The 22,751-nt window shown below is 35.0% G+C and overlaps 1 protein-coding gene across 3 annotated transcripts in view; it reads right to left on the reverse strand.

Annotated features, from left to right (window-relative positions):
- LOC113641023 (zinc-binding protein A33-like) overlaps positions 1-22,751 on the reverse strand; it is a 56,051-nt gene that overhangs the window by 3,736 nt on the left and 29,564 nt on the right. Inside the window, exons 1-6 of one of the 3 annotated variants that reach the window (XM_047815079.1) lie at positions 8,609-9,264; positions 8,204-8,299; positions 7,884-8,114; positions 7,733-7,755; positions 7,528-7,646; positions 6,381-6,988 (exon numbers count right to left, since the gene is read on the reverse strand). In XM_047815079.1, coding sequence (XP_047671035.1) covers positions 6,444-6,988; positions 7,528-7,646; positions 7,733-7,755; positions 7,884-8,114; positions 8,204-8,299; positions 8,609-9,007 — 1,413 coding nt within the window. In that variant the 5' untranslated portion in view covers positions 9,008-9,264 and the 3' untranslated portion in view covers positions 6,381-6,443. Of the gene's footprint in view, positions 1-285; positions 517-605; positions 702-6,380; positions 6,989-7,527; positions 7,647-7,732; positions 7,756-7,883; positions 8,115-8,203; positions 8,300-8,608; positions 9,265-22,751 lie in introns of those variants that run through there. The other 2 variants (XM_047815080.1, XM_047815081.1) reach the window with 2 other exon arrangements.

The raw sequence follows: 22,751 nt of genomic DNA on the forward strand, positions 1-22,751 counted from the left end.
ATATATTTTTTACAATAGAGAGTGCAATATTTTTCAAATATTTTTTTTTGGGGGGGACAATGCTCGGATGGGGGGGTGGGGGGCGGGATCTGGAGGGGTGTGTTGGGTTCATAGATCTGTCGTGCCTGGGGCAGAAAAGGGAACTGGAGGCAAGTTTGAGAGCGAGGTCAAATATCAAATATCAGTGGATATTTACATTTTTTACACCACTGAAATGTGACGTTTCTGATGATGGAAAGAAGTTTTACTTTCTCACAGTATAAATACTGACTAAATGATACTCACTTGTAAGAACAGGATGTCTTCAGCTCTCATCTCGTCTTCTATGGCTTTGATTGTGTCTGAAAGAGATGATATGTCTCTGCTCAGCTTCTCAATCTTCTCCTTCATCATCTGACTCTTCTGCTCCTCTTCCTCTCTCAGTGCAGCGATCCTGATTGCCTCTTCATCTCGTAGAAACTGGTGAAGTTTCTCAAACTGTTCCTTAATCTGATGCTCTGTGTGTTGGGCCTGAATCTGCAGTGAAGAGGAAATTAAATGAAATATAACTGATTCTACAATTATAGAGAATAGAATTCTATCAAAACCATGTTATTGATTGTAACCTTTATATGTTCTGCAGTCTGACTCCAGTTCAGTTTACAGTCTGTAAAGATCTTCAGTTTCTCCTGTAGGGGCTTCAGTGCAGTTTTGAGCTCCTCCTGAAATAAATGAACACACTGTATGGAGACTCTGTGTTTCAACTCTTATTGTACACATTGTTAACTCAGATCACGGTTTATTAAGGGGATTAATCTTTACAATTTTAAACATGTTTTTAATGACCTTTTTTTACTTGATTTTTTAAATGACACATTTGTTATATTTTCTTTCAATTAATATTTTTAAGCATTCAGATGAACTTTTAAAATGCACCAAGTGGTTGGTGTGTTTTCTTGAATCAAGACACACCAAACACACCGGCTGTTGATCATCCAGACAGAAAAGTTTGAGTTTCTCACTGTGCAGACTGCAAACTGTTTCAGACCCTGATGAAGATCTCTGACTTCTCTCCTGTAAGAAAGTCTCACACAGGTTCTTTAAGGCCAGATTTAAGGGAGGATTTTCTAGAGATGACTTTGTCCTACAAATAGGACATTCTCTGGATCCTTTGGTCTCCCAGAACTGCTGCAAACACACTTTACACACACTGTGACTGCAGTGCAGAACAACAGGATCCTTGAAGATGTCACAGCACACAGGACAAGAGAAATCCTCCTCTGAGAACTTAGAAGCCAGTTTCTTTTACTGCAGTTGTTGTTCTCTCCAGTAGGAATGCTCAGAGTTTCACTTTCAGTTTGGTAAAAGTATCAACACTCTAATTTCAGGTTTCTTTTCAGTTAAACAGACGACTTTGTAGGTCCAGTTAATAATCACTTTCTTTCACAGTGCTGAAAATGAAACTTAGATTTATCAATAAACTGAAAACAAACCTAAACTCACCAGAGCAGAAGACTGCAAGCTGCTATTGAAGGACTGCAGTCGTCTCAGACTCCACACTTCCCTAATAGGAGGAGTTTTATAGAGACACATTATGATCTGTTACAGTCATTAATTACATTGGAACACATACAGTACACAACACTGACTTAAAGGAGCAATAGTCCATTTTTTTTTATTACTTATTTGTACAAAAAAAACCTGAATCGTTCTTTAAAAAACTTAAAATAAAATAAAATAAACATGAGAACAAGCGAGAACTTCCTTTTGGAAAACTGAGTTCTGGTTTTGTTTGTGTTTGGATGCTCCTCCTGTCACTCATTTTAGAGTCATTGTGGTGGAGATTCAAATTCAAATAAATAAAATATTAAAAATAATTTTATTAAAAATAAAATATAAATAAAATAAAATATTCTATTGTAAATAGTATAAAATACTGTTTAGTTGAGGTATTTAAATGAGATTTTGCACATAACATATTGCACATGTGAAAAGTAAATTTTACAGTAAAGAAAAGTAACTTAAAAGTTAAGTTGAACTAATATTGAGGTATTGCACATTCAGTGTCTTCTGTACAGATTTGTGGTCGGAATAAATAAATATTGAGGTTGGGCTTCTGGTGTAGAAACTGTTCCTGAGTCTGTTTGTGCATGATGTGATGGACCTGAAGCATCTGCCAGATGGCAGAAGGTGGAATAAATGGTGTGCAGGTTGGGTTGTGTCTTTCAGTTTGTTGTTTGAAAGATCACCAGTGTTAGAGTAAATAACACAATGTCTGATCTGAAGACATTGTCAAGGAGACCAGATTCGTTGTGCACACTGAGGTAGTAAGAACTGCTTTCATACCATTTTATGAGAACTGATTTATCTGTTTTAATTGTCTAAACACTGTCTTGTTTGGTAGCATTTATTACCTAAAATGTTTCTGCACAGTTAACATTCTACCAAATCAATATCCACCAGACAATTGTGCAAAAACATTGTTTATTTTGGACAGAAAACTTCAATAAAATATGCACTTATTAATCTTATAAAACAAAATGGTTACAGACAAGTGCAGACTAACGTTGTTGCATTTTCTGGTGTTTAACTATAATAATCAACACAAGGAAACATATTTTTAATCTGCTTTCACAATATCTCAGGAAAAGCAGTTATCATAGATAATAGAAAGTAGAACAAATATGACCACTTATGGTGGAACAAAAATATGCCACCATATGGCTAGTAATTAATGTTAGCTATCCTGTGTCAGTTGCAGATTATGAATAAGACTGCACAGCTCCTGACTAAACGCAGGATTCGTGTGCATCAAATGTGTGCAACTTTTCCAGACAAACGAATTCCCTTTAAGCTTCTGCTCAGTTCAAAGAAAGCAGACACAATATTTCAGGCGACCAGAAACGTTTGTATTTCTCCGTCCTAATCGCGCACTCATAGATCTCCATCAGATGGTGTTAAATTTCGGTGGTTATGAGTATTACGCAGAGTGTGTGTATTACGCAGATTGTGTTATACAATCTAGCCGCTAGGGGGACCCAGAGAACACTGTATGGCGAAGTGACAAATATGAGAAAGAATGTTAAAAGTGCAGAGGCATGCTGGAGTGTTATTCAGTTGGTTTTCTCATTAAAGCTGTAGAGATAATGGTGTAATGGAGCGCGTAAAGCCAGAAGGGAAGTCACGCGTTCAGGTTCACGTTCTGCGTCCGTTTGCATGACACAGCTTTGGAAATTTGTCGGCTTCGGATAACCGAGTTAACCGCCTGTTAAATGCATTTCCACAGAAATCATCAGGCAGACTGATCTGTGGACAGATTCTGTGGTATAAGACTATTATTAATATTAGAATTATTCACAGAACAGGGGCCTATAGCTGCTAGATTTTGTGGGTCCCCCTGGGCAGTGGGGGCCCCTGTAATTGTCATCACCTTTCACCCCATTAGCGACAGCCCTGACTTCGTCCTTAATTGGAACACCTTTATATTCTGTTAAATCATATTTAATAGAAAAAATAATACTTTTTTTTAATATTGAGAAATATTCCTGAAACTCTAGAAAAAGCACTATAATTTTTTTCACTTGCATTTCATTTTTTTTTTTTAATAGCTGTATCATCACCAAGCTGACAACATTTGATCTCTTTTTCCGAAATCAGAATATCCTCAATGGGGTCCTTATATATGTACAATACCATCACTTGTATTACTAGAAACGGAGCAACAGGATCCCCCTGTTTTATACATCCTGGTTAATAAACTGAAAATCATCTATAATTGTGTCCAAGCATAACTTTATTCTTTCTTTTATTCAGTCCTATGGCTCACATCAATTTGGAAGCAAAGGTCTTCTTCAGCATCTCAATGCTGCCTCTGGCAAGAAGTTGCCCTGGGCGGATGCCCAAGTCCTCATGCCTAAATCCACTGACACCGGCTGTTGACCGCCACTGTTGCTCACTGTGCAGAAAATTTCAACATTTTATTAGAGATCAAAATAAATCATTTTATAAAAATAAATTTATAATGGGTTATAGACATTATAACAATGATCAATAATAACTTTAAAATTTCACAGTAAAATTGATTGATCATGATTAGGTCATCCTTATTTGAACGAAGTAAGATTGATCCACTGTAGTAATATGTGCCTCCTGGCACAATTTTGACTCTGTGGTGGCCTCAGCCATATTCTATGGTGTGGTATGCTGGTACAGCAGCATCTCTACTGCAGACAAAAGAGACTGGACAAGCTGATCAGGAAGGCCAGCTCAGTGCTGGGGATCCCTTTGGACACTGTACAGGAGGTGGGAGAAAGGAGGATGGGAGCAAAACTATCATCATTGCTGGAGAATGACTCTCACACCCTGTATTAAATGGTTTCATCTCTGAGCAGCTCCTTCAGTGACAGACTGTTACATCCTACTGTAAGTGTCTGAAGGAGCGATACAGATGGTGTTTTCTCCCTGCCGCTATTAGTATTTACAGTCAAAGCTGCTCCCAGTGAACCAGTGACCATAATACACACCGGATCACTGTTTAACTGCAATAATAACAATATCAAAGTATTTTAAACATGTGCAATAACAGAAAAAAAATTTGAAAAAATTTACAATATTACCTATGTGCAATACTGTATGTCCTTCAGTGTACCACTACTCTTTTTATATATTTTATTTTGTACATACTGTATATTATATTATGTCTCTATTCTTTTTATATATTTTGCTGCTGTAACAGACAAATTTCCCCACTGTTGGATGAATAAAGGTACATCTTTTATCTTTATATTTTAAAAAGTTCACTAAATCAAAATCAGCTTCTGGTTGAATTATATACACTTATAGTGACGTTGACAAAATTCTACAGTAAAATTATTTTATCTTTATTGTGAGCATAGAGAAGGTTATCCTGAAGTGATCTCAGGTGAATTGATCAACTAACAGTTTAAAATGTAAATTTTATAATGAGTTAAAAAGTGCCTCCTGGTACAATTATTTTGACAGATGCAATGACTTTGAAGAGCAATTATTAAACATTTCCAGAATATAATTGCTTTCTCATTTTAGTGACCATAGAGTAAGGCATTATGAAATGATCTGACTTGGTTTGATCATCTAACAGTTTAATTTAATTTGGCTCTTAGCACAATTATTTTGGAAGATAGACTGTGATTTTGAAGAGATAATACTTCAAAATCCTTCAATAACATTGGTTTTCGTTGTTTATTGTAAACACAGAGGAATTGATTCTTAAGTCATATGATTTGATTTAATCAACTAATATTTTGCCATATTCCTTTTTTTAAGTATTTAAATAGTGCTTCTTGTTGCAAATGTATTGACAGATATAGTGAATTTGAAAAGGAATTATTGAAAATTAAAGTAAATTTGTTTTTCTCTTTATTGTGAGCATAGAGTAGGTAATCCTGAAACTACTTACAATATGTACGGTATATTTTATGTTTTAAATGACAGTATCAGGTGTGCTTATGCAATTTAGAGTGTCTTCTTCTCAGCTGCTGTTCTGTCAGATGTTCAACCCTATACAACAAATAGTTAAAATAAGTTTCTCAATAAAAGTCAGAGCACTTTTTCAACAACTTTTTGTCACTGTACCTCATGTGATGTCAATAATATACTGTGGAAAAAAATCTGGACTTCTAAATATATTTTAATTAACAAGCTGAGTGAAATTTCATTTAAATTGCTGTATAAATATTCTCCTGTCAAATCCTTTATTTCACTGAGTTTTAAAAAGGACATTACGACCAGCTGCTGTTTCTGGAACTCTGCTCCAGAAACAATTGTTCATTTGTTTTGGAATTTTAAAATACATTTTGTTCAGATATTCTTGTTTTAATCTAGAGTTTTGCTTTTCTTTTTTAAAACAACAACAAGAAAAAAGCAACCAACCATCAAACAGATTCTTCTAGAAAATATTCACTCAAAACTTTATTAGTATCCCTATCTGGGTTAAAATCAAGTACAACATTATTACTAATTCTAAAGGGGTTAAACTTCAGGGAAATGTCAAGTTTGTTCTTTGCTTTTAAAAAGCTACTTATCAGGTAGCTCGATTATGGGCTTTTTTTTTTTTTTTAAAAAAAGAGAGAGAAGAAAAAAAGAAAATAAGTTATAGCCTTTGAGTGCTTTCTGTTTAGACAAACTGTGTGCTGTTTGCTCTCAGTTACAGGTACAATGTCTTTTTCATTTGTGGTTTCGGTTTCTAGACTTACAGAAATACATTCTGTCTTTGTTCAGTTATTTCTTCCTAATCAAAATCTCTTGTGTGTGTGTGTGTGTGTGTGTGTGTGTGTGTGTGTGTGTGTGTGTGTGTGTGTGTGTGTGTGTGTGTGTGTGTGTGTCAAACAAAGTGAGTCAAAATAATGCCACAATCTTTCACAAAGAATCTAAATCTTTTAATCTGCAATATTTCATTAATAAATTGTAATAAAACAATACAAGCTCTAACTGATCTGATTCACTCTTACAGAGCACTGAAGTGGGAGAACCTTTAGAGGAGATTCTTTAGATGCAACACGTAGATATGGCAGTAATTTGTAGGTAAATATGTGTGTGAAAGTGTGTATGTGTGTGTTAGTGAGAGGGTCGGAGAATGACAGCTTTCCTCTGTCCCAGTCCAGTTTCACTCTGATCCTCTGGAGTTTCTGTTCTACTGAAAGGAGAGTGGGTTTCTGTGGTGTAGAACCTGCTCCATATTTACCTTCATAATACACCACATACCAGATTCCACTTCTGAAGAATATATTCTCCTTCCTCTGAGCAGATTCTGTCATCACACCCACATACCACCATGTACAGTCTCCAACATCAACATCCCAGCAGTGTGTCCCTGAGTTAAAGCCCTCAGAGCCCAGGATACACCAATGCTTATCAATTCTCTCTGGATTATCAGGAAGTTTCTGTTCCTCATCACTGAATATCACACTGGTCAGATCATCAGATACAATGAGTTTAGGATGAACGGTGTTGGGGTCCAGAGTTACAGGTGCTGAAAACACACACACACACACACACACACACACACACACACACACACACACACACACACACACACACACACACACACACGGGCTAGGATAACATTACATCAACATGGAAATAGCTAACATTTGCTCAAGCCAAAAAAATTATTATTATAATTATAAAATTTATTAATAAACAAATAACATTTTCAGATGCTTACACTTCAAACATTGATCAGTCTGACCCCTAATAGACACCTTTCAGAATAGGAGTTCCTTTATGTTACACAAGTACAAAATGAACATAATAATAATAATAATAATAATAATAATAATAATAATAATAATAATAATAATAATAATAATAATAGTAAATGTTATTTTTATATATTTTTTATAATCATATACTTTCCTTATTATTATTATCAATTGTGTTTTACTAAACAAACTCAGAAAAATAAATATTCATGTTTAATATGTGTGCACACTTCTAAGAAAGAAAGAAAGAAAGAAAGAAAGAAAGAAAGAAAGAAAGAAAGAAAGAAAGAAAGAAAGAAAGACTTACTGTATTGGACAATGTCCTGCATCTTCTCCCAGACACTGAACTTCAGGTTGGCCAGATGTTTTGCCACATGGATCAGTGCTCCTGAAAGCTCCTCTGGATGCTGCAGTGTGCACTGGGCTCTGCAAAAACATTCAGGAGTCAGTGTTGCTGTGGCTTTGGATTCAGAAACACAGAGAAGCAGAGAGAAAGGAACCACATCACTCACCTTTTCACTGTGGCCTTGAAGTTCTGGAAAACAACAAAGCACATATCAGTGGATATGATTTACATTTTTACACCACTGAAATGTGACATTTCTGATGATGGAAAGAAGTTTTACTTTCTCACAGTATAAATACTGACTAAATGATCCTCACTTGTAAGAACAGGATGTCTTCAGCTCTCATCTCGTCTTCTATGTCTCTGATTGTGTCTGAAAGAGATGATATGTCTCTGCTCAGCTTCTCAATCTTCTCCTTCATCATCTGACTCTTCTGCTCCTCTTCCTCTCTCAGTGCAGCGACCCTGACTGCCTCTTCATCTCGTAGAAACTGGTGAAGTTTCTCAAACTGTTCCTTAATCTGATGCTCTGTGTGTTGGGCCTGAATCTGTAGTGAAGAGGAAATTAAATGAAATATAACTGATTTTACAATGATGGAGAATAGAATTCTATCAAAACCATGTTATTGATTGTAACCTTTATATGTTCTGCAGTCTGACTCCAGTTCAGTTTACAGTCTGTAAAGATCTTTAGTTTCTCCTGTAGGGGCTTCAGTGCAGTTTTGAGCTCCTCCTGAAATACAGTAAAATAACACATTGCATGAAAACTCTGTGTTTCAGCTCTTATTGTACACATTGTAAATTTAGATCACTTATTATTAAGGTGATTGAACTGTAGAATTTTAAATGTGTTTTTTCTTTTTTGCTTGATGTTTTTTTTATGACAGATTTTCTTTTAAAATATATTTTTAAGCATTCAGATGAACTTTTAAAATACACCAAGAACAAAAGAATATTCTGAGAAGCTAAATTGATCAAATGCATTTGCAATTTTTATTACACAATGTTTCTGAAGTGACACATAACCTCAGATTTTATTTACCTTAGATTCTGTTACAGCCTCATCAAAGGGGAAGAATTTGTGGTCGGTGTGTTTTCTTGAATCCCGACACACCAAACACAGCGGCTGTTGATCGTCCAGACAGAAGAGTTTGAGTTTCTCACTGTGCAGGCTGCAGAGTGTTTCAGACCCTGAGGAAGATCTCTGACTTCTCTCTTGTAAGAAAGTCTCACACAGGTTCTTTAAGGCTAGATTTGTGGGAGGATCACTCATAGATGACTTCCTCCTGCAAACAGGACATTCTCTGGATCCTTTGGTCTCCCAGAACTGCTGCAAACACACTTTACACACACTGTGACTGCAGTGCAGAACAACAGGATTCTTGAAGATGTCACAGCACACAGGACAAGAGAAGTCCTCCTCTGAAAACTTAGAAGCCATTTTATTTTACTGTTGTTGTTGTTCTCTCCAGTCCGAATGCTCAGAGTTCACATTCACTTTGGTAAAAGTAACAACACTCTAATTTCAGGTTTCTTTTCAGTTACACAGAAAACTTTGTAGGTCCAGTTAATAATCACTTTCTTTCACAGTGCTGAAAATGAGACTCAGATTTCTCAATAAACTGGAAACAGACCTAAACTCACCAGAGCATAAGACTGCAGGCTGTTTAGGAAGGACTGCAGTCGTCTCAGACTCCACACTTCCTTAATAGGCGGAGTTTTACAGAGACGTGTTATGATCTGTTACAGTCAACATTTACATTGGAACACATACACAACACCAACTTAAAGGAGCAATAGTCCATTTTTTATTACTTATTTTTACAAATAACCTGGAAGGTATCTACAACTTACTTAAAAAGTAAAAAGTTGTACTTACTTTTTGTTTGTGCTTGGATGCTTCTCCTGTCACTCATTTTAATCTAGGTTATTGTGGCAAAGCTTCATTACCATAGGTGGATCCATTCAAATATTCTATTGTAAATAGTATAAAATACTGTTTAGTTGAGGTAGTAAACTGATGAGATGTTGCACTTACATATTGCATATGTGAACAGCAAAGTTTATAGTAAAGTAATAATAAAAGTTAAGTTGAACTAATATTGAGGTATTGCACATTCAGTGTCTTCTGTACAGATTTGTGGTTGGAATGAATAAATATTGAGGTTGGGCTTCTGGTGTAGAAACTGTTCCTGAGTCTGTTTGTGCATGATGTGATGGACATGATGCATCTGCCAGGTGACAGAAGGTGGAATAAGTGGTGTGCAGGGGGGGTTGAGTCTTCAGTTTGTTGTTTGAAAGATCACCAGTGTTAGAGTAAATAACACAATGTCTGATCTGAAGACATTGTCAAGGAGGGCAGATTCATTGTGCACACTGAGATAGTAAGAACTGCTTTCTTACCATTTTATGAGAACGTTGTCCGGTTTTATCTGTTTTAATTGTCAAAACACTGTCACTTGTTAGCATTTAAAATATTGATTGTAATAATTGTGGTCATAATAATTCTTTAATTTCTACTCAACAGTTTATTTATTGTACTGTAATTAGCACCTGAAGGCCATTGTGAAATGCGATGTAATGGAATTTTTGTATTGAAAGAATAATGGGAGACATTTTTATGTAGCATTTCATATGAAATCTAAGGAAATTTCTCCTTTATGTTGTTGAAGATTTTAAAGAGTAGTAGTTTTAGTACTTTATTCCATCTGTTTTTTCAGGTGTAAAATAGTAAAATGCTGAACATTGATTTATTAATTTAAATATATCTTCATGTGAATGTGATTCCCAATACTATTTCAACATATTTGTACACAAAAAAAGGAAAACAAGAATTCTTCATATAGCGTGTAGGAAACTGTTTCATCTTTATTATAGAATTGTGATTAATTCTCCTTTACTACAGTAACATCATTATGATTGAATCCAGCACAGGTAGAAACCCAGTGAAGTCACTGTTTTTCTTCAGTGTCAGCTAATCCTGACTTTCACTCATCACTCATGGGTTTGTTACGATTAATCCAGGAAGACACCAGTATGAAAATATTGTAAGGCATTTTAGAAAGCTTGAATGGAAAAAAAAGTGAAGCTTAAAGCCTTAAAGCTTTAGAAATGCCACTGAAATATTTCTGTCATTTTAACTCTTTATACTTTACAATATAAAAGGAAATTAAGAGACTTTATGTGCATTAAAGTACTATTACACAAAATTAAATTTTAGATTATAATGTTGATTCCATCAACATCACATTTTTTTTTGACTGAATAACTCAGAATTTCAAGATGTATCAATATTTAAGACATTACCTTCTGTTTTAAGATAATAACAAGACCGAAAATGACATTAAAAGCCTTCTTTGTACTTAGCTAGTTTGTGTTTTGAACAAATCTTTTTCAAAATCTATTACTGTGTAAGAGAAAGGGTAACTCAACAAATCTTTTTGGGGAATGAATCCTGTTCTAGATGTATGCGTGTGAGATGCTGATGTGTCAACACTTGTCCTCAACCTCGATCAGAAGGTTATGGTATGATACAATAATGGAATGTCCACGACATCTATAGCTGAAATGCTCAAATTTAATCCACTTGAATCATGTTAAGGCATTTTCATTTGTTGTGTGTGTGTGTGTGTGTGTGTGTGTGCGTGTGTGTGTGTGTGTGTGTGTGTGTGTGTGTGTGTGTGTGTGTGTGTGTGTGTGTGTGTGTGTGTGTGTGTGTGTGTGGTTTAGTCTCAAGGAAGCACACATCAGAACAAACAATAAACTGCCTTGTCTGTAGCAACCAAACTATTTAGAACTTGTCTGAACTTTTCTGGGCAGGTCTATAACTCATATTATGCCCATATGCTCATATCTAGCCAACATATTATGTCACCAACAACCCAATAGGGTATTTTATACAAATCCAAAAGATTTGATTCACTGGGATGAATCATAATTCCCACCACTAATTGCAAGATGTACAGCTAGCAGTCAGCACTGTAAAAAGTAATTTGATAAGTTTACTTAATTGAATTGTGAAAACTCGTTGCCTTAAGTCAATTAAGTAATCTTTACTTTTGTCGCATTACAGTAGGTGTCATTCAAGTCATAATTACTAATACTGTATGTTAAAAGTATCCCTTATTCGTATTCAGTCACATTTACTTAAACCTTTTATGTTTTATTAACTTACCTGAATCGGTGATTTAAGGAATGGTACCAGTAAAGTTTACTTAATAAATTATTATTAATAATAGCAATATCCTTATTTAATGTTATGTACAGTTTCAAATAAATGGCATCCAGTAAAAATCACAAGACTCCATTCAGAATACTTCAAAACATTAATTTCCAAAATGCTGATTACAGCAGAAATAGCTTCAGCAATTGAGTACATTTGAATTAACAAACAAGATAACTAATTTCTAGTTACTGAATGACTGCTTTCCTGTGACATTTTAAAAACCTTATTTGAATGTCTGTAAGCAGAACATACTGACTGACATTAATACAAGGATATGGTGATCCATTACCATATGTCACAAAATAAAAAATAAAAAAATACAAATCTTAAATGTTTTAAGGCTGTTATACAAAAATAAATACTGAATAATCAACTGAATCCATTCAAAAAGTAGAACTGAACAAACGTGTTTTTTTGCTATGACATTGTGTTGTGAATTATGTCATCTCAGTTGTGCGAACAAGAGAGAATCTCAGAACTGCAGGTCAGTAATTTTGACCCATTAATCTGAGATGTGTTGATTCAGGCAAATAACTGGTTCTTTAAAGTTTGAAGTTTTGGTTATAATAACTTATATCCCAGATAATAATCCCAGATCAAGCTTGATTTACCGGATGAATTTGAATGTGTTCTTCATGCACTTTGGGTAATAAAGATGGAGCGTGTACGATAGTCCGAACAAGGGATAAACAGAAAAAGACAGGTCCCTGACATCATTCATAACAATACCTCCCTCTAGGATGGTAACATTGGAGACTGAATATACAGAGATCAACAAAGAGCAGTGAGGAGAGTCTTCAGTAATGACTGTCAGAATGTCAACAGGAAGATGCTAAAAGTTCTGAAAAGATAAAATATAAAACAATAGAAGTAATTATATCTAATGTTGACATTAGTCAGAGCTATACATACATTTTTCTGTAGCACGGGTCACAAAACATTCAAAATTCATTAACCTTTAAAAAAAATTTTAAATATTGATCGTAAAATTTTACAGCTATACTTACAAAGCAAACCTTGATCAATTCTGAAGGTTTGTCCTGAAGAAGGACAGGAATAGCACAGAGAACCACAGTGTGTGGAATTTTAACTTCCGTTTCCTAAAAACACAGAGGTGTATATGAGATTCCCTGTTATTCCGAGTGTGTAAAGCCTTAAATGTGCACAAACACTTTACACAAGCATGAGATTGGTATACAAGTGTAATTTCCATGATTTAATATGTTGTGCTACAGTAAAAGCACTCTGTCTGTGTGATATTTGAAGTACTTACATGGCGAAAGAGACAGCACAGAATTCCAAAATGCGCTTAAAGTCATTTCAGAAAGTTATTTAGAAGAACTGAATGTTAAACCTCTGCGGAAACACACTTATGTTATCACTAGAAGGAATCTCTCTACAGTGTAAACTTGTGCTGTTTTTCTCATGGTATGAAACATTTATGGCATGAATTTATTGCAGTGACTGATAAAAATGTTAAAAAGCAGACAAAAAATTGTATTGTATGTTGTGGCTTTAAACCAGTTAGTGCGCTTGACAGATTTAAGAAAATGTATTTACCTAAAATCAAAAATAATATTTTCTTTATGACATGAATTACTCTGGTTCCCCCTAGCGGCTAGATTGTATAACACACCCGGAGTAATACACAATACCATCACACCTCCTCCTTTAAGTCAAATACATCAGGCTATATTTCTGATTGCTTTATGAACATAATGACATCCGTGTTACCTTTTTTCTAGTAACCTTACAACACAATACTTGATCTGTATGTAACTCTAAAGCTCACTTATCTAAACATGCTTCTATTTGCATTAAACATAGCATTACTCTGTTATTGTTGAACCATGCTACAATTTCTTACTGCTTCACATCAAATGTTAATTATTCTTCTGTATTATAGCCAAGTTACATAACACATTTAACATTATAAAAACACTAACGTTACTGATACAATGACAGTATGTTATCAATTAGTGATGGTAGATTTAATTACAACAGTCTCTACTAGTAAGTCAGAGTCTATACTGTACAAGGCTGAGCTTTTAATGTTGATTGATCTGGACTTGCCACTGTCTTTAAAGTCATTTCCAAAACTCATTCAGTGCAGCAACTGAAGATTGATTGAAAAAACATGAATTGATTTCTCCTTTTCTATCCCTCCTTTCAATTGAAAACCTTTTATAGCCTCAGAGTTATAAAACCTCTTCCAGCACTGTAGGAGGGCATTTTTGCTAGATTCATCATCCAGCTTTAACAAGACTGAATCCCTGCCCTGAGTCCAGGTTAGTCCCTCACAATGTGTTGTTATTTAAAGAAATGTGTGCTTTTCATTTGCTGCTCTGTCTTTCTCCTTTACATTTGCAGTGGTTTTAACTGTAGTGGTTCTTTGTGCTGTGCCTGTTTATTCTCTATGTAAAACTATGTCAAATGTCCACTAAGATCCTTGGTGATTCCTTTGCTGTCATAAAGTCTGTGACGGTATTTCTGCCACATCTGCCACAACCAAGTTTCTGCATTGGTTTGCACTAAACCGCATGAGTCTCATTAAAAGTCTATTGCACCTCACTGGTACAGTCTCCAAGTGTTCTGTTGATTATTATTGATTGATTGAGTATTAATGGCATGTGATCAGTAATCAGTTTGAAAGTGTCAATGCCTTCTAGATACTTTTGAAACTTTTACACACCCATGAACTGAAAATCCTTCTCTATTTGGGCGTACCTTGTTTCTGAATCCATCAGCTGTCTAGAACCGGATCGGACCCTTTTCAGAGTCTGCCCTGACACCTATCCACTATGTGTTCCAGGGAACTTAACTTTGCTTTCCTGAATAGAAATTTCCCTTTATTTTCGCTTAATGTTCGGTTCTCTTTTTCATTCACATTATCATTTGCACCGTCACTCCTTCCATGTCCCCTAGAAGCTTGTTCATTTTTCTTTAGAAGATCTTTGGGGCTATGCTGATTCAAAATAGGAGTCTCTTAAAACACTATTGCCCCACTGAAGTGATGAATGTTAATAAACTGATATAAACAATTTACGGAATCTGCCAAAATCCCAATGCTGCATCTAATGATGTAAAGATGCTCACTCCTGCTAATTTAGCTAAAATTAATTGTGTTGTGGGAATCATGCATCTTTTTCTTTTTATCTTTTTAAGTTATCATTCAGTTTGTTTAAAGCAACATTCTTGCAGCCCTATTAAGATTCATGAATGGTACTATGGGTGCACACCAATGTGTAAGCTGTGGGTCACTTTCCACAACACATTGTTCCTCAGTGATTCTCTGAAGTCCTGCTTTAGGTAATAGGGGTAATGGCACCATCTGTGCAGTCTGTACTGCGTTTAACTTCCTTCAGGTTAATTTTTACTGGATCTGTTTTTATTGTACCAGTTTTTCACAGGTACATGTTCAGTCTCTTGTCATTTCAAGACTGAATTACTGCAACGCACTGCTGGCAGGTCTACCTACTGTATGAACGCAATTCGTCCTCTGCGCATGCATGGGCCGAGCAGGGAGAGCAGCAACTAGAAAATAGAATAGACCCCCCCTATATCAGAACTATTAATTATGCATAGTTTTTTTTGGCAAATTAAAAAAAATGAATAAATGGATAAATAAATAATTAAATAATTAGAGAGAGAGAGGGAGAGAGAGAGAGAAAAATATGTGGAGATTTAGACGTAAAACTGGTACAACGAACACGGGTTCCGTCATGGTGGAGTCAAGGTTGGAGGAGGGAGTTTAAGTCACAGCAGCAGTTTGATTCCCAAATATGTGACTTCATACTTAATTGGAACTTTTATATTCTGTTAAATCATATTAAATAGGAAAAAGAGTAAATTTTTTAATATTGAGAAATATTTTCCTCTGGAAAAAGCACCAAGACAGTCTATACATTTTTTTTCACGTGGATTTGATTTAAAAAAAAAAAAAAAGCTGTATTACGGTGGCCGAGTAGTGCAAAACACATTAACAAATCCGAAAACAAAACAACAAATCCGAAAACACATTAACAAATCCAAAAATAAAACAACAAATCCGAAAACAAATTAAAAATCCGAAAACACATTAACAAATCCGAAAACACAACAACAAATCCGAAAACACAACAACAAATCCGAAAACAAATTAAAAATCCGAAAACACATTAACAAATCCAAAAATAAAACAACAAATCCGAAAACAAATTAAAAATCCGAAAACACATTAACAAATCCGAAAACACAACAACAAGTCAGACAACCCGGAAACGGTAGGTATATTTTGCAAATGGTGTTTTCGGAATTGTTAATGTGTTTCGTGCAACGATTCAGACAACCCGGAAGAGGTAGGTATACTGTAGTTTGCAAATGGAAACTTACCGATCATTCTACAAGAGACCTGTCATTCAAGATATACAGGTGAATGACAGGTGTCTTGTCCAATGATCAGTAAGTTTCTATTCGCAAACTATACCTACCGTTTCTGGGTTGTCTGAATTTGTTAATTTGTTTTCAGATTTGTTAATGTGTTTTTGGATTTGTTGTTTTGTTTTCAGATTTGTTCATTTGTTTTTTGGATTTGTTAATTTGTTTTCGGATTTGTTAATGTGTTTTGCACTTCTCGGCCACCATAGATGATTGGTAAGTTTCCATTCACAAACTATACCTATCTTTTCCGGTTGTCTGAATTGTCGTTGTATTTTCGGATTTGTTAATGTATATTCGGATTTGTTAATGTGTATGCGGATTTGTTATTGTGTTTTCGGATTTGTTAATTTGTTTCGGATTTGTTGACGTGTTTTTTAATTTGTTAATTTGTTTTTGGATTTGTTAATGTGTTTTACACTTCTCGGCCACCGTAGTATCATCTACAAGCTGACAACATTTGATCTCTTTTTCCAAAATCAGAATTCCCTCAAAGGTACTCTCCTTATATATGTGCAATGCTATCACTTGCATTACTAGAAATGAAGCAACAGGATCCCCCTGTTTTATGTGTCCTGTTTAATAAACTGAAAATCATCTATAATTGTGTCCAAGCATAACTTTATTCTTTCTTTTATTCAGTCCTATGGCTCACATCAGTTTGGAAGCAAAGGTCTTCTTCACCATCTCTGTGCCACCCCCCGGGAAGATGTCACCCTGTGCGGATGCCCAAGTCCCCATGCCTAAATCTGCCACTGACACCGGCTGTAGACCACCACTGTTGATCTTCAGTTTCTCACTGTGCATACTGCAGACTGTCAACATTTTATTAGGGATCAAAATAAATCATTTTATAAAAATAAGTTTATAATGTGTTATAGACATTGTAACTATGATCTAAAATTACTTTAAAATTCCACAGTAAAATTGATTGACCATGATTAGGTCATCCTTAGTTGAACTGAGTAAGATTGATCTAGTAATATTCTTCTGGCTGAATTATATACACATATAGTGAGGTTGAATGGAAGTAACCTCAAAATTCTACAGTAAAATTCTTTGATCTTTAATGTGAGCACAGAGCAGGTCTTCCTGAAGTGATCCCAGTTGAATTACAGTAATCTACTAACAAGTTAAAATGTAAATTTTATTATGAATTAAAAAGTGCCTCCTGGCAGTTATGCACTTTGACAGATGCAGTGAATTTGAAGAGCAATTATTAATAATTTCCACAGTAAAATTGATTTATCATTTTAGTGATCGTAGAATAAGGCATAATGAATATAGTGAATTTAAAAAGTAATCTTTGAAAAATTCTAAAGTAAATTTGTTTTTCGCTTTATTATTATTAAGCATAGAGTAGATCAGAGGTCACTAACAGGTGGACCGCGGTCCGGGTCCGGACCCAGAAGCTGTCCAATACGGACTCGGACCTACAGCCAAAACAAAAGGTTATGCTTTAAAACTTGACGATGCGCTTCTATTTTACTAGGCGCAGTTTTTGTAATCTTTACGGTAAAGGTAGTGGAAACGCACAGACCAATTGCATGCGAGTTAAGCCATCCCACGTGATACCACTCAGCCAGTCAAGTCTGTGCATTCCTGAAGTAAACACTGCAAGACAGATGAGAGAGAATTAAAGTAATGTTACACATGAAAGAAAGATAGCGATACATGTTGAAAACAAAGGGAGAGAAACAGATGACTGAGACGGAGAAAGGGAGAGAAACAAACGAATGAGACAGAGAAAGGGGGAGAAACAGATGAGTGAGACTGAGAAAGGGAGAGAAACAGACGAGTGAAACGGAGAAAGGGAGAGAAAGACGAGTGAGACGGAGAAAGGGAGAATAAAGAACAAATGCCACTCTCCAAAAAAAGAAAAGTGGACAGCGAAAATAATCCAGAATGGACAGACTCATTTCTGTTCATACTTCCCACTTCACACTAAACCGGTGTGTCTCATATGTTCAGAAGCCATGGCACTTATTAAAAGTGGCAATGCGAAACATTATGAGACAAAACATAAAGGTTTTGAACAAACATATCCACTCAAATCTGAAGACAGCGTCCCTGAGCCAGCTTTCCCAGGTCTGAGAAAAGTTGCCCTATACATCCTGACCATGTTTGGCTCTACATACAACTGCGAGGCAGCTTTCTCTACAATGAACATTATCCAATCTAAATATGGTTCCAGGCTCACTAATGAGCACCTCCACATGTGTATGAGATCGGCCCCTGACTCCATTCAAGCCCAGGTTTAAAATCCTGGCAAGCCAAGCTAGAGCTCAGTTCTCTCACTGAGATATAAAAGGGAAAGTTAAGCACTTTATTTAAACATACACACTTTTCACATTTTATTTATTTTCTCTTATATTGAAATGTAGCACTACTTTTTTATTTAATGAGAGAACATTATGTATATCTACAATCATACATATGTTCAGTTCTATGTTACGTGACATTAAATATTGTCAAAAAGTTTTTGAAAGGTACTGAATTTATTTGATTTGACAGCCAGGTATTGATTGCTTGCAGATGTTGATACAACTACTAGGCTACATAAATATGTATCTCTTCTTCTCAGTGGCTGTTCTGTCAGATATTCAACCCAATTAAACCAATAGATTTAAAAGACATTTCTCATTAAACCTGTACCTCATGTGACGTCATACTGGGATGGTTTTGTTAATAATATACCATGGAAAAAAATCTGGACTTCTAAATATAAATTGCTGTATAAATATTCTCCTGTCAAATCCATTATTTCATTGAGATTTAAAAAGGACATTAACACCAGCTGCTGTTTCTGTAACTCTGCTGCAGAAACAATTGTGCATTTGTTTTGGACTTTTAGGGTGCTTTCACATCTATAGTTCGGTTTATTTGGTCCAGACCAAAAGCAAAAAATGATACATTGTAGCTTTTTAGCAGTTTTGGTTCCTTTTCACACCACACTGATCGTTCTGTTCTGCACCAGTTGAAACGAACCAAAATGCAGTCATGTGATAACATCCACATCACTCATTGGCCACATGTCTTTGAGCATATTTCCTAAACTGCTTTTCGATTGATCAGAATAAACGTGGATGCGGCTTGAAAATATAATTTTAATGCACTGCAAACGGCGAAGATGCAACACAAGACACTTCAGGAGGCGGCGAGCATCACTTTGCGAAACTGTGACATGCTCATCTTCCAAAAATATTGGCAACAACCCACTACGGCAGCTGGTTTAGTCCAAAATGCACAATACTTTTTGCAGTTAGGTCTATTCGATCTCGGATCGTATTCTCGTCCTGTTTAGATCCAAAGTTTATTTGCTGAGATTTGCTTTTCTTTTATAGACAATGTTTTGGTTTCTTTGACTACTGTAACAGGAGATGCAGCCTGAAGTGGGACTCGAACCCAGAACTCTGTGGTAGTCTCGATCACCCGTTTACAGAGAATCAGTCCAATATTCAGGATAAAATAAAAGAGCTGCTTTATTAACAAACAAGATTTACACGGGACAAATACAACATACAACAAGTAATAAAAACATAACTATAACATGGGAACTTGAAAACACACCGGCACCAGACCTTACAGAACAAAGATAAAACAACAACTGACAGATACAACTAGACAGATATATAGAGGGCCGGACATCAGGGTAAAGGGAAAACAGTTGGCATAGCAGGAAAGCAGAACAATAAGAATGACATGGCACAACACACGTGGGAACAACAATGACAAAGCTGGCTAAGAATAAACACCTGCCAGCACTCCCTCTGGTGGTCTTGCAGGGAACTGTCCCAGTAACCCATAACAACTACAAGATGGAGGAGCATCAATTTTCTATAATAAAGTTCATCTTTATAATTCATTTATAATTGCTACATTTCTTATTTATAAAAATAAATGTAATAATAGTATACCCCTCTTTCATGTATTTAAAAATGACTGGAAAATATTTTGAAAGAATTATTTTTTTTTTTTAATCAAAGGCTGTGAGAATTTTACATTTGTTATTTATATAGACTTTTAGTTTTTCTTCTGGTGCTCTCCTTTGCATTTATTTTTTTTGTCTGTGTTTGTGTGTGGGGTGGGGGTGGGGGTGTTATTGAGCGTGTGTGTGTGTGTGTGTGTGTGTGTGTGTTTGTTTATCTGTTGTTATTTGTAGTTACTTTTATACTCCCTGACTACTTCGTTTTGAAATTATTTTTTTATTGTGTTCTTGTTTTCTTTGCAATAAAAAGTTCTTTAAAAATAACAACAACAAAGCAACCAACAAACAAACAGATTCTTCAAGAATATATTTACACAAAACTTTATTAGTATCCCTATCTGGGTTAAAATCAAGTACAACTTAATTATTAATCCTAACTGAGTTAAATTTATAAAGATGTTCTTTGCTTTTAAAAAGATACTTATCAGGTAGCTCGATTATGGGCTTTAAAAAAAGAAGAAGAAAAAACGTTATGGACTTTGAGTGCATTTAACTTTTAACAAACTTTCACAAAAAATCTGAATCTTTTAATCTGCAATATTTCATTAATAAACTGAAATAAAACAATATGAGCTCTAACTGATCTGCACTGAAAACCCTAATAAGTTCAATGAACTCAACCTATTGAGTAAACCCGTTCCCTCAATTGAATTGAGTAATGGATTTCCCAAAACTTGTTTAAGTTCACTTAACCTGGTGCTCATGTAGACTGTACTTAAATTGTTAAGTTCATCTAACTTGGTGTTTTATAATTTGCACTTAAACTATTAAGTTCACTTACTTACATATTTAAGTCAACTTAAAAATTAAACTGAAATTGCAAATGATTATAAATTGAATTGACAAACATCATTGTTCTTTTGACTGTTAAAGCTTTATTCAGTCCAAAAAAAAAAAAAACACAGTGAACATCATATTGAATGTATTTATTGCACAAAATTGTTTAAACATTAAAACATTTAAATTTCAATAAATGAAACAGAACTGGTCACAGCCACATTGTACAAAATTGTACAGATAAATGATATAAATTACGGCATCTTGTCCATTACTGTCACAAATGTGAAACAGGTTAGATCCAAATGCTGGTTTATTAGGCAATATCCAAGACAGGCAAGGGTCACACATCAGGCAAACAACAAAATCAAAGGAAATCCAAAAGCAGAAGTCAATAATCCAGGCGTAGGTCAGGGAAGGCAGCAAACATTCAAAAACACGAAAAACAAGCAAGGTCAAAAACAAGGCAATAGACAGAACAGAATAAACGCTCAGTATGCAGACAGTGCTAACAATACCTCGCAACACGAAAGAGTTCTGAGTGAGTTTACAGTATGAAGTTCAAGGCTCACCAAACCAATTGTGTGTTCCAATTAATCAGTGCTAAGTAGTTGCAGGTATTCAAATCAACAAAATGGCAAAGGTACCCAAATTTATGCAGCTGTCTAATTTTGTTTTGATGCATATTGCACATTTTCTGTTAATCCAATAAACCTCATTTCGCTACTGAAATATTACTGTGTCCTTCAGTTTTTGATAGATTATACTGTATGAAATTGCTGATCCGAAAACCCAAATATTTATAAATGAAAATCATGGAAATTGTCCGGGGTTCCTAAACTTTTGAATACGACTGTATGTAGTTTCATATGAAAGGTCATGCAAATATTACTTTGTAAATCTTTGTAAGTTCTCATATAAAACTATAGTACAGCATTTGAAACTCTCTACATGTTTACCAGCATAGGTTCCAGATGATAATGCCTCTTCTGCAAACATGAGCTCACTGTTGCCCATGATAAACTAGTGTCACTGTGCTTGACAGGAGAGAGGCCATAGATGAATTTAGCATCGTCAGGATGCAAATTCAGGCTGACAGGGCAAACACATCTTAATGCACCATTTGGTAGTCAAAATTAGAGTAAGAAATTTTTCAGAGCAAATCACTGCAGGTTTTGAAAGCAGATTTAGCTCAGGAAATCATCAAAATCATCCTCAGGTGAGCTAGGGAAAAATATCCTGAGATCCCCAGTTATCTTTTGTTGATCTACAAGAAGTTACTAGCAAAAACCCACCACACAGCTACTGTTAACTGATCTATGTTTAGAAAAAATGTCTAGAAAACTCAATTTAAAAAAAAGTCCATCCTCTCTGAGATTTATTGGAGAAAGGTGTGGCCTATTGCACAGCAGTACAATAACCCTTTTTACTTTTGCCCTTGCCTACCTGAGTGCTCAAGACTTCCACTACAATAGATACATACGTACATACATACTTAGATGGAATTAAAGCAGCTGAAAGGAAGTAACTGGTGGAAAATATATGTTTAAAGCACTTTAAAATATAACCACACAATTTTAAATGCTTTATTTATTTATTTATTTATTTATTTATTTATTTATTTATTTATTTATTTATTTCACTTAACACTTTGCATGCAGATTTTTTGAGGGTTTTTTAGTTTTTAAAACAAATGTAATGAAGTTCATATACAAAAGTTTCATCCAACAGCCATGTAACAGTTGTCTAATAGTGCATTTAAAATAATGAATAATTTCT

This window comes from Tachysurus fulvidraco, chromosome 6 (genome assembly GCF_022655615.1).
Source record: "Tachysurus fulvidraco isolate hzauxx_2018 chromosome 6, HZAU_PFXX_2.0, whole genome shotgun sequence".
NCBI classification, from domain to species: domain Eukaryota; kingdom Metazoa; phylum Chordata; class Actinopteri; order Siluriformes; family Bagridae; genus Tachysurus; species Tachysurus fulvidraco.